Source organism: Cnephaeus nilssonii, assembly GCF_951640355.1.
Source record: "Cnephaeus nilssonii genome assembly, chromosome: 7".
Taxonomy (NCBI): domain Eukaryota; kingdom Metazoa; phylum Chordata; class Mammalia; order Chiroptera; family Vespertilionidae; genus Cnephaeus; species Cnephaeus nilssonii.
The window spans coordinates 2,717,152-2,730,420 of NC_137078.1; the positions used below are offsets into that span (position 1 = coordinate 2,717,152).

Genomic DNA, 13,269 nt, shown 5'->3' on the forward strand with positions numbered 1-13,269 from the left:
TATAAAAACCAGCAGGTGTTGAGGCTGAGATACACTTGAGGCTGCTGGAGTCCCAGGCCTTTCCTCTTAAAGGGCACACACACAGACTAACTGGGATTCACTCCTTCTGTGCTCCAAAATGGGGGCAGCAGCTTGAAAGGTACCAGAGATATATGGGGGGGAACTTAATCGTTCCATATCAGGGAGAGAGCTGGGGGCAGGACAGCTTTCTCCCAGACAGAAGGGCTGGCAGAAGCCATTGTACCTTGTCAGATCTCCCACAGTGGTGTCAGGCAGGCACCATGTCTGAGACTTCACCAACCTGGATCACACTATTTGCCCTATCTTGGCCCTGCCCCACCTAACCTGTTTGAAGTGGCTTTTCCATAGGAATGGCATGTCTTGATTCATGCTTCAGAGTTTCCTAAAATGTCTCAAACAAACAGCATCAGCCTCATGGAGCTCTGTACCTCTTGCAAAGTGGCCCCAGTGTTGACACCAGTACAGCTGCCCTTGGTTCACAGCTTGGCCTCATTGGGACACCTCCAAGCCTGGCACAAGAAGCCATCTGCAGATCACTTTGCCGCTCATGATGGGTGACCCCTGGCAGAACACAGGCAGTGCCTGCACCTTGGCCTACATCTCCTGGGACGTCCCAGAGCACCCAGTGGACAGCATCAGACCACGTTGAAGTACCACCACCCAATCACCTCCACCAGTGACACACTCAAGGGACAGACTCACCAGGCACCAGAATCCTGCTGAAATAAGTCCTGCTCTTTGAGTGGGTCCCTGCATAGCTAATTTTCCATGGTGGTTGGAGGTTGGTAATCAGTGGTCACAGCCAATCCTTGCAGCTGATTGACCTAGGGGTGTAAATCACTGCTATTGATTGTGCCAATAGCAATCAAGGCTCAACTATAAGAGGAGAGTGTATATAGCCCACAGAGCGGTGTACCTTGAGTGCCCAGCTTTGGTGGTCAGGGAGGCTATGCCATGGGAACCTACAGGATACCTAATACATTAGGCCACTCTACCAAGCCTGGGAGAAGTAGCAGCTCTACCTAATATATAGAACCAAACACAGGGAGGCTGCCAAAATGAGGAGGCAAAGAAAAATGTCCCAAATGAAAGAACAGAACAACACTAGGAAAGTAATTAAATAAAATATACTAGATACAGAGTTCAAAACACTGGTTATAGCCCTAACTGGTTTGGCTCAGTGGATAGAGCGTTGGTCTGCGGACCAGAGGGTCCTGGGTTTGATTCCAGTCAAGGGCATGTACCTTGTTTGCAGGCTCTTCCCTGGCCCCGGCCCTGGTTGGGGCCCATGCAGGAGGCATTCAATTGATATGTTTCTCTTACACCAGTGATGGGCAACCTTTTGAGCTTGGTGTGTCAAACCTCGCCAAAAAACTGAACATAACTCGGGTAGTGTGTCACTTTGAGGAAAAAACATTATTTTGCAAATGTTTCATCCTCAGGAGCAGCAAATGTTTCATCCTCGGCATGCGGCCGCCTCAGTGGCCATGTGTCATCAGAAATGGCTATGCGTGTCAGTGCTGACACGCGTGTCATAGGTTCGCCATCACTGTCTCACACCAACCTTTCTCTCTGTCTTTCCCTCTCTCATCCATTCTCTTTGAAAAGCAATGGAAAAATATCCATGGGTGGAGGATTAACAAAAAAGTAAAAAGAAAAAACTTTAAAACAACAACACTGGTTATAAGGATGCTCAATGAACTTAGTGAGAACCTCAACAGCATAAAAAAAGCACCAGTCAGAAATAAAGGATACACTAACTGAAAAGAATAACTTACAGGGAATCAACAGTAAGTGATGAAGCTAAAATCAAATCAGTGATTTGGAATAGAAGGAAGCAAAAAACACCTAATCAGAAGAACAAAAAGAAAAAAAATGCAAAAAAAGATGATAGTGTAAGGAGGCTCTGAGACAACTTCAAAAGTACCAACATTTTTGTTATGGGGGTGTGGGAAGGAGAAGAGAGAGAGTAAGAAATTGAAAACCTATTTGAAAAAAAAATGACAGACTTCCCTATCTTGGTGAAGGAAATAGACATATAAGTCTAGGAAGCACAGAGAGTTTCAAACAAGATGAACCCAAAGAGGTCCACACCAAGGCAAGTCATAATTAAAATGCCAAAGGTTAAAGACAGAGAGCAAACATTAAAAACAGCAATAGAAAAACAATTACTTACAAGGGAGCTACCATAAGATTATTGGCTGATTTCTTAACAGAAATTTTGCAGGCCAGAAGGGATTGGCAAGAAATATTCAAAGTGATGAAACGCAAGGACCTGCAACCAAGATTACTCTGCCTAGTAAAGCTATCATTTATAATAAAAGTTCTTTAGGTAAAGAACTTCCCAGACAATAAAAAGCTAAGGAGTTCATTACCACCAAACCAGTATGATATGCGATGTTAAAGGCTTTTCTTTAAGGAGAAGAAAAAAAAAAGAAAATAATATGAACAATAAAATGGCAATAAGTACATACCTATCAGCAATTGAATCTAAAAAACAACAACAAAATTAATGAATAAGCAGAACAGAAATAGACTGATAGATACAGAAAATGTTTTGAAGGTTGCCAGATTGGAGGGGGGATTGAATGGATGGGTGAAAAAGTAAAGGGATTACAAAGTACAAATTGGTTGTTATAGAACAGTCATGGGGATGTAAAGTACAGCATAGGGAGTACAGTCAATAATACTCTTATATGATGTCAGATGGGTGTGAGATTTATTGGGATGATCACTTAATAAGTTATGTACACCTGAAATTAACAATAATGTCAACTAATTAAAAACTCAAAAATGATTAAAATAAATAAACTTTTCATGGACTCTCAAATGTTAGTGTTATATCCTAAAGTAGTATTCAGAGTTGAAAATTCCACATGTGAATATTTGATGATTTTAGTTTTTCACAATGGAGAAAGTTTATCATGTTCCCCTTTGGAACAGCATGTCAGTATGAAGAAACTGATAGATAAAATTTTGCTTGAAAGAATAATACAGTAAAACTTCTATATAACAGACTAATTCAGCCAAGGGGATGTCTGTTGAAGCTGAAAGTCTGTTACATAATAAAGTAGGTTTTCTGAATGCATATGTTAAAAAATTGGCAAATTTATCTGTTTTTACTTATACACATTTGTGTAATTAAAATTAAGTATGTATGAAAAGTTTAATTTCACAGAAAAGTTTTCTATATGCATTACTGTAATTTAAAATTTATACTGAATAAGCCTAGTGAATGCCTGCATTTACCTGTCACCGAAAGTAAACAGATGCACATGGCTGGGACGTGACAAAGTCACACCATGCAACAACAGAACTAATTAGCATGCATGATGCTGTGTGATCATGTGCTTATCATTTGCCAAACATTGTTTATGGGTGGTAACTCTTGTATTTAAATATGTAGATTACAGTTGTAGATATGTAATATTTATTTAGTTTATGTCAGTGAAATTACTACAGGGTTTTTTCCATCATATGGCTTGTTTGCTAAAATTTGCACTCGGATGTTGAGTGTGACTCGACATGGTTAGCATCGGTAGCAGCAACAATAATTTGAAATATAAAAAAATTCAAATAAATAAGTTTGTATGAAAAGAAACTCCAGTTTTTTATTCTACTGCCGCACTTTGTAAAATCTGGGGTATTTAAAAAATTAAATCCCGAGTAGAATAAAGGAATCGAGAAAAAAGCAAGTGAGTGCAAAGGGTTAATAATACAGAATAACCTATTAATTTGATTATAAGCAAATGTTGGTTAAAAGAATTTTAAAATGATCAGGGTGTTAATTTTCACATATGACATAGGCACTGAAAATTTTGTTTGTTAAATCTGAAGTCCATTAAATTGAGGTCCACAAAATGAAGGGTTTACTCTTACCTTCTGCGTAGTTAGGGAGGGGCAGTGAGCTGGCTAGAGGAGGGGAATTGGGGATGCTTACAGAAAGGCCACTCCAGAGAAAACAGTGGAATCACCAATACTGTGTATCTTCGGTACACTCTTGAAAAAAAATCTGATTGTCTTTGTTTTTAATCAACAAAACAAATTTTCTTCTTAGCTTTGATTATATTCTTTATGTAATTTTAGTATGGTTTGACTTCACTCTTGTGACATGTTTGGGAATGTTGATGGAGTGGGGGGAAGTGACTCTGGAGTGCCACCATTAAGTCTAAAGGTTTGTAGGCTTGAAACGATGATATCCACATTGAGTGTTTTGGGAGTGAGGAAGTGTGCATTACTGTTAAGCCATTACAGTCTGTGGTCATGAAAATCTTACATGGGAAGAACAGAAATATTATTTGATAGAAAGGAATATATTTTATTAGGTCTGTTTGTTTCTGATGAGCTCACTGGATTATTTTTTCATATCATCCTAATGTTCCTCACATTGTCAATATTTCTTAAGAGTTCCCCCTTTTCTCTTATTTTGGCCTTTCCCTACATGTTATAGGTTTTCCTTAATTGATAACCTTTGGTTGCTTATCTGCTCATATTTTTAGTATCATGCTTTATCCCACTATACCTGGTATTAGTCCCCAGCCCCAAAGTAAACCTCTTACCTTCTGCACAGTTAGGGAGGGGCAGTGAGCTGGCTAGAGGAGGGGAATTGGGGATGCTTATACTAGTAAAGACTTTGAACTATTCTTTGTTCAGCTCCACCTGACATTCCAGCCTGTGGAGATACCTCTAATTTTTAGGTTCCACCCTAAAATCTCTGCCAGAGATTGAGCACAGATTGGTTAAATTTGAGCAGGGAATGAGATAGCAGTTTTCTCCTCTTTGCTTAACCATGTACCACTCATCCCACCCACTCACTGTTGATATTAAAAAAATTTGTTAACATTTCTTGTAATAATGGTTTGGTGGTGAACTCCTTTAGCTTTTTCTTGTCTGTGAAGCTCTTTATCTGACCTGCAATTCTAAATGATAGCTTTTCTGGGTAGAGTAATCTTGGTTGTAGGTCCTTGCTTTTTATCACTTTGAATATTTTTTTACCACTTCCTTCTGGCCTGCAAAGTTTCTGTAGAGAAATCAGCTGACAGTTCTATGGGCACTCCTTTGTAGGTAACTAACTGCTTTTCTCTTGCTGCTTTTAAGATTCTCTCTTTGTCTTAAACCTTTGGCATTTTAATTGTGATGTATCTTCATGTGGGCCTCTTTAGGTTCATGTTGCTTGGGGTTCTCTTTGCTTTCTGGACTTGTATGTCTATTTCTTTCACCACGAAGGGGAAGTTTTTTGTCATTATTTCTTCAAATAGATTTTCAATTTCTTGCTCCCTCTCTTCTCCTTCTAGAACTCCATGATGTGACTGTTGGTACGCTTGAAGTTGTCCCAGAGGCTCCTTACACTGACTTCATATTTTTGGATCCTTTTTTCTTTTTGCACTTCTGTTTAGGTGTTTTTTGCTTCCTCATATTCCAAATTGCTGATGTGATTCTCAACGTCCTCTACTCTACTGTTGCTTTCCTACAAATTATTCGTCATTTCAGTTAGTCTATCCTTCATTTCTGACTGGTCCTTTTTCATGTCTTTGAAGATCTCACTAATTTCCTTGAAATTCTCACTAAGTTCTTAACATTCTCACTAAGATCCTTGAAACTCTCATTAAGTTCCTTGAGCATCCTTATAATCTTGTTTTGAACTCTGTATCTAGTATTTTGCTTGCTTCCATTTCATTTAGTTCTTTTTCTGGAGATTTCTTTTGTTCTTTCATTTGTGATATTTCTTTGTCTCTGCATTTTGGCTGGTTCCCTGTGTTTGTTTCTATGTATTAGATAGAGCTGCTATCTCTCCTGGAATTGGTAGAGTGGCTTTGTATAGTAGGTGTCCTGTAGGCCCCAGTAGTTCAGCCTCCCCAATCACCTGAGCTTCTTTAAGGGTTTCTTTTAAGAAGAAGAAAGAAAAATATACTAAAAATATGAATAGTAAAATGGCAATAAATACATATCTATCAACAATTGAATCTGAAAATAAATAAACAAGGAATCTAATGAACAAAATAAACCAATGAATAAAATAGAACCATAGGCTTGGAAACATGGAGCAGACTGATGAATCTCAGGTAGAAGGGGGGAGGGGTCAGGAAGAGATTAACCAAAGAACTTATATGCATAAATACATTACCCATGGACATAGAAAATAGGGTGGTGCAGGCCTGGGGCAAGGTGGGATTGGGTGGAGGAAGCCAATGGTTGGGGGGAAGGGAGGAACAGCTGTAATACTCTCAATAATCCTATCTAATAAAAGAGTAATATGCAAATTGACCATCACTCCAACACACAAGATGGCTGCTCCCATGTGGTCAAAGATGGCTGCCCCCATGTGGACACAAGATGGCCAGCAGGGGAGGGCAGTTAGGAGGGACCAGGCCTGCAAGGGAGGGCAGTTGAAGGCGATCAAGCCTGCAGGGGAGGGCAATTAGGGGTGACCAGGCTGGCAGAGGAGAACAGTTGGGGGCGACTGGGTATGCAGGGAAGGGCAGTTGGAGGGGATCCAGGCCTGCAGGGGAGAGCACTTGGGGGGGGGGGTCCAGGCCTTCAGGGGAGGGAAGTTAGGAGTGACCAGGCCTGCAGGGGAGGGCAGTTAGGCATCAATCAGGCTGGCAGGGGAGTGGTTAGGGGATGATCAGGCTGGCAGGCAGAAGTGGTTAGGGGCAATCAGGAAGGCAGGCAGGCAACCAGTTGGGAGGCCTAAGTAGGCAGTCGGATATTCCTCAAGGGGTTGCAGATTGGAGAGGGTGCAGGCTGGGCTGAGGGACACACACCCCTGTGCATGAATTTCGTGCACCGGGCCTCTAGTTCTATATAATAAAAGGCTAATATGCAAATCAACCGAATGGCAGAATGACTTATCGCTGTGACACACACTGACCACCAGGGGGCAGACACTCAATGCAGGAGCTGCCCCCTCGTGGTCAGTGCATCCCCAGAGCAGAAGCCTCTCCTGCCTCTGTGGCAGCGCTAAGGACCCCTCGGGGGATATCTGCCTGCCTAAGCCTGCAGTTGGATATCCCCTGAGGGGCCCCGGACTGTGAGAGGGCGCAGGCTGGGCTGAGGCACTCCCCCCACCCCCCTTCATGCACCGGGCCTCTAGTACAGATATAATTAAACAAAAAACAAAACATTTGTTAAAACCTGGTCTGAACTTGTTTGCTCCCTTGTCCTACGTAGACCATTTTAATGTTTTTATCTTAATTGAGTCTTGAGAGGAATTGGAGATAAAACTCTATATTTAAGTTATTTTAACCTAAAGCTATAGGTTCCTTTTATTCTAAAAATTAATATACACTAAAATTGACTTTTGTAGTGAATAAGTTCTGTGAGTTTTAGTACATGTATAGAAGTATCCCAGAAAACTCCCTTGTGTTAGCCTTGTAGTCATACCATCCTCCTCTACGTAACTTCTGATAGCCATTGATCTATTTTCCATCACTACAGTTTTTTCTTTTCGATAACATCATCTAAGTGGAACAATATAGTAAATATTCTTTGGAAACTGGCTTTTTTCAGCGTAATTCCTTTTAGATATGTCTATGTTGTTGTGTGTATCAATCTTGTTCATTCCTTTTTATTTCTGAGTAAGAACCCATTATGGATATATCACATTCATTTACCTGTTGAAGTACATTTTGGATTGTTTCCATTTTCTGGTAATTTTGAATAGAACTGAATAAAATATGAACATTTTGTACAGATTTTAATGTGAACGTAAGTTTTCATTTCTTTAGGATAAATACCTAGGAGTGGGATTGTTGAGTCTTAGGATAAGTGAATGTTTAATTTAACAAGAAATGCCAAACTTTTCCAGATTGGCTGTCCCATTTTGCATTCCCACCAGCAATGTATAAGAGTTCCATTTGTTCTTCATGACAATTGATATTATTAGGGTTTTTTATTTTATGCATCCTAATAGATGTAGTAGTGTTTCATTGTGGTTTTGACTTGCATTTCCCTAATTGCTAATGATGTTGAATATTTTTATGTGCTTATTTGCTATCCATATATCCTCTTTGGTAAAGTGCCTGTTCAAGTCTTTTGTCCATTTTTAATTGGGTTGTTTCCTTACTTGAGAATTCTTTATATATTCTTAATATGATTCCTATATTGGTTATATGATTTGCATATACTTTCAATCAGTCTGTGTGGTCTTTTCGTTTTCTTATCAGTATCTTTTGCAGAGCAAATGTTTTTAATTTTGATGAAATACAATTTATTTTGTTTTATGAATCGTACTTTTGGTGTCATCTCTAACTCTTCACCTAACCCCAAGTAACAAAGATTTTCTCCTGTGTTTTCTTCTAAACATTGTACAGTTTTACATTTAGATCTATGATACCTTTTGAGTTAATTTTTGTATAAGATGTGAGGTTTAGATTGAAGTTAATTTTTTTGCACATGGATGTGTAATTGTCCAAACTCTGTTGAAAATGCTATCCTTTCTCCATTGAATTGCCTTATACATTTGTTAGAAATTAATGAGCTATCTTTGAATAGGTCTATTTATGCACTTTATTCTATACCATTGATCTATTTGTCTATACCTACCTGATTACTGTAGCTTTATAATTGTAAGTCTTGAAATTGGGTAGTGTGATTCCTCCAGTTTTATTCTTTTCAACATTTTGGGCTATTTTAGTTCTATATAAATTTTAGAATCAACATGTCTATATCTACAAAAATTCTACTGGAATTTTGATATAGAATTGTGGATGACTGTTTATTTTAGCACTTTAAGAATGTTGAGCTACTTCCTCCTGGTGTTCATTGTTCTGAGGAAAAATTACACTCATTCAGATGATTGTTTTATATATATAATGTATCTGGCTGCTTTCAAGATTTTTGTTTTTGGTTTTCATCATTTTAATTATGCTGCATCTGGATGTGTATGAATTTGGACTTATCCTGTCAGGCGTTTTCTCAGCTTCTAGAACAGTGATGGGCAACCTTTTGAGCTTGGTATGTCAAACTTCGCCAAGAAACTGAGTATAACTCGGGTAGTGTGTCACTTTGAGGAAAAAACTAACTCCAAGACTCTAGTCGCAAATGTTTCATCCTCAGAAGCAGCAAATGTTTCATCCTCGGCATGTAGCCGCGTGTCATCAGAAATGGCTATGCGTGTCAGTGCTGACACGCGTGTCATAGGTTCGCCATCACTGTTCTAGAATATACAGATTTGAAATCTCACTGAACTTGAAGAGTTTTAAGTACTATTACCTCCCTGACGTCATATTTTTCTGCATGGAACTCTCATTTCTTTACTAATAGTTATCTATATATATAAAGGCCTAAGTGACCGTTACGACCTGACAACTGTACGATAGCTATGATGTGCACTGACCACCAGGAGGGCAGACGCTTAACGTAGGAATTGCCCCCTGCTGGTTAATGTGCTCCCTCAGCCAACCCCCTGCCGTCAGCCAACCTCTGGCGGTCCCTCCCCACAGCCAGTCAGCCAACCTCCCACAGTCCCTCCCCCTGGCCGCTGGCCCCAATCAGAATGGCCCCAATCGGCCCTGATCGCTGGCCAGGCTGATGGACCCCACCCATGCACGAATTTGTGCACTGGGCCTCTAGTGATGGCATAACTAGTAGACCTTTAGCTCTTTCCCACAGATCCCTGATACCTTATTCATTTTTTCCAATATTTTTCTTTCTGTTATTCAAAATATGTAATTTGTATTGATCCGTCTTCAAGTTTATTGACTTTCTTCTATCTGCATTCTACTATTGAGCCCATCCAGTATGTTTTTTAATTTTAATTATTTTTCTTTTTTAAATTGATTTTTTCCAGCTCTATTGAGGTATGATTGACCAATAAAATTTGTAAATATTTAAGGTGAACATTATATTTGGTATACCTACACATTGTGCAATGATTATCACAATCAAATTAATTAACATATCTATAACCTCAGAAGATTACCATTTGTGTGTGTTTATGTGAAGAACTACTTTCTTAGCACATTTCAAGTATACAACACATTATTAACAACTATAGTCACCATGCTGTCTGTACATTAGGTCTTCAAAACTTATAACTGAAAATTTGCACCCTTTGACCATCATCACTCAATTTCTTCCACTCCTCTAATTATTGTATTTTTCAATTCTAAAAATTTTCTTTTTATGTCTTCTATTTTTTTGCTGAGACTTTCTGTCTTTCCATTTGTTTCAAAAGAATTTGTTCTTCTTGGAGCTGCTTTAAAACCCTTTTCAGGTATTTTCTGTGTCATCTTGGTATTGGTATCTTTTGATTATCTTTTCCCGTCTGAGTTGAGGTTTTTCTCTTCTTTTATAATTTTGGATTGTATCCTGGACCCTTTGAGCATCATGGTTTGATACTCTGGATCTTGTGTAAATCCTGTAATGAAGGTTTGTATGTTTCTTTTAGCAGGCAGCTAATGCAGTTGGGCTCAGACTAAAAAGTCTGACCAGCCTTCTGTGGACTTTGGTTTCAGTGTTCTGTTCTCACACATGGAAGTACTGTTTGGATATGCCGTGTATGTGCCACCCAGTGGTCAACTGGTGTGCCCCTAGTTCTGATCTTAACATCTTGGCTATGCTGTTTAGGATTACATTTACAGATGTGCAGCTGTGAGGTGAGCCTAGGAATTTATACACAGCTTTCTGGAATAGCTTTCTCAAGCTCCTTCCTCTCTGAGATCTTCCTAGAAAGCTGGAGCTTTCATTACACTATTCTGCCAGGCATTTCCTATATCTGGGGTTAGGCATCAGGAGCCCAGAGAGAGAGAAAGCCAGCGGGGTCACGTTACCCTTTTGATCCACAGCTCCTTGGATTGGAGATAAAGCTTTACCCCCTCAGCACTTTAGGTGCTTGTGGTTACTAAGGCAGCCACCACTGCGGGTTAGCCTGGGTACAAAAGTGTGGAGGCAAGGGGTTGGGGAAAGAAAAGAAATATGGGGGCTTTTCCCAATTCCCTCTGAGGATTAGCCAAAAGAAAAGTGCTTCTCTTTGGTATTTATTGCATCCTGGTTCCCACTTCTGGTTTTCAGGCTGCCTTGAGTCCAGGCCAGGGAATACCAGAAGAAAAATAGGAAACTTATCACCAGTCCAGTGGTACTTGAATTCCTATCTTTTAACCCTCTCCACCTGCCCCAATATACTTTCTTGAGCCCCAAATAGCTGCTCCATGCTTTCTGCCCAGCTTTTATATCTGCATTCAGTGAGAGGGACAGAGTGGAGTATGTTTGCTCCAACATAGTCTGAACCAGAACTTGGTATGTTATTTGTTAATTTTTGTTTTCTAAGTGTCTGACTTTTTTCTTATTGCAGAAATAACACGTATTTATTGTAGAAATCTTCGAAAATAAAGATAAACTTGGAAAATAAAGATAAAATAAAGATAAAATCTTCTGTAAACTCAAACTGAAGAAAACTGTTATTTTGATGTGTCATCTTTTATTATTTCGTATAAATATTTTTCCACTCAAAAATAAATTAGATAATCAATAAAATCATATTAATGATTTTAACAAGTAATCTTAAGACCCACATACTACTGACTTGATCTTAGGTTATTTATACTAAATTTTGTCTTTTCCATAGGTCGTAAGTCTTTGTCCTCAAATTGGCTGGGTTGAAATTGATCCTGATGTTCTCTGGCTTCAGTTTGTTGCTGTAATAAAAGAATCTGTCAAAGGTAATTGGACTTATGAAAATAAAAATGGTAAAGTATATTTTGTTTGTAATAAGAATTTTCCTGGGGAGTCTGTAAAATGTTGTGAGTTTCATAGGTTATAATTACATATATAGCATTTTATTGGTGTCACAATGTCAATCCGTTTTGACCAACAATGTCAAGGCAAACAAAAGTGTTACTTCTGAGGTTGGAAGCATACATTTGGTTAGAAACCCCAACTGTGTTCCGAACATGAAAGAAAGGGAGTTTGTGAAGACAGAACAAGGTGGCTTTCAAAGAGTTACATGAGCTGCTTTGAAAGAGCTGTGACTGGTGCTGGCAAGCAGACTTACACTATGCTGTACATGACTAATTGTGTATGTCTATTGCTAGGTGAAAAGTTTATTTTTTAAATTTTATTTTATTGCTTAAAGTATTACAAAGAGTAGTACACGTCTCCTTTTTTTCCCCATTGACCTTCTCCTGGTCTCCCCTACCCCCAGTATCTTGTATCCATTGGTTATGCTTATATGCATGCATACAGGTCCTTTGGTTGATCTCTTACCTGCCCGCCCAAGCCTCCCCAGCCTTCCTGCTGTAGTTTGACAGTTTGTTTGATGCTGCTCTGCCTCTGTATCTATTTTGTCCATCAGTTTATAATGTTCTTTATTATCCATAAATGAGTGAGATCATGTAATATTTATCTTTCTCTGACTGGCTTATTTCACTTAGCATAATGCTTTCCAGGTCCATCCATGCTGTTGCAAATGGTAAGAGTTCCTTCTTTTTTACAGCAGCGTAGTATTCCATTGTGTAGATGTACCACAGTTTTCTAATCCATTCATCTGCTGATGGACATTTAGGCTGTTTCCAAATCTTAGCTATTGTAAATTGTGCTATGAACATAGGGGTGCATATATCCTTTCTGATTGGTGTTTCTGGTTTCTTGGGATATAGTCCTAGAAGTGGGATTACTGAGTCAAATGGGAGTTCCATTTTTAACTTTTTGAGGAAACTCCATACTGTTCTCCACAGTGGCTGCACCAGTCTGCATTCCCACCAGCAGTGCACGAGGGTTCCTTTTTCTCCACAACCTTGCCAGCACTTGTCGTCTGTTGATTTGTTGATGATAGCCATTCTGACAGGTGTGAGGTGATACTTCATTGTTGTTTTGATTTGCATCTCTCGGATGATTAGTGACTTTGAACATGTTTTCATATGTCTCTTGGCTTTCTGAATGTCCTCTTCCGAAAAGATTCTATTTAGGCCCGTTGCCCATTTTTGATTGGATTGTTTATCTTCCTCTTGTTAAGTTGTATGAGTTCCCTGTAAATTTTGGAGATTAAACTCTTATCGGAGATAACATTGGCAAATATGTTCTCCCATACAATGGGCTTTCTTGCTGTTTTGTTGATGGTTTCTTTTGCTGTTCAGAAGCTTTTTACTATGATGTAGTCCCATTTGTTTATTTTCTTCTTAGTTTTCACTGCCCTAGGAGCTGTATTGCTATGAGAAATGTCTGCTATTTTGCTGCCTGTGGCTTCTTCTAAGATTTTTATGGTTTCCCATCTTACATTTAAGCCCTTCATCCATTTTGAGTTTATTTTTT

At 39.1% G+C, this 13,269-nt stretch overlaps 1 protein-coding gene across 2 annotated transcripts in view; it reads left to right on the plus strand.

The window, feature by feature from the left end:
- The window catches only part of GK5 (glycerol kinase 5), a 167,169-nt gene that overhangs the window by 21,275 nt on the left and 132,625 nt on the right, over positions 1 to 13,269 (plus strand). The window contains exon 2 of one of the 2 annotated variants that reach the window (XM_079777353.1): positions 11,588 to 11,681. The exons of the other annotated variant lie outside the window; for it this stretch is intronic. Coding sequence (XP_079633479.1) covers positions 11,588 to 11,681 — 94 coding nt within the window. The remainder of the gene's footprint in view (positions 1 to 11,587; positions 11,682 to 13,269) is intronic. 2 annotated transcript variants of the gene reach the window in all.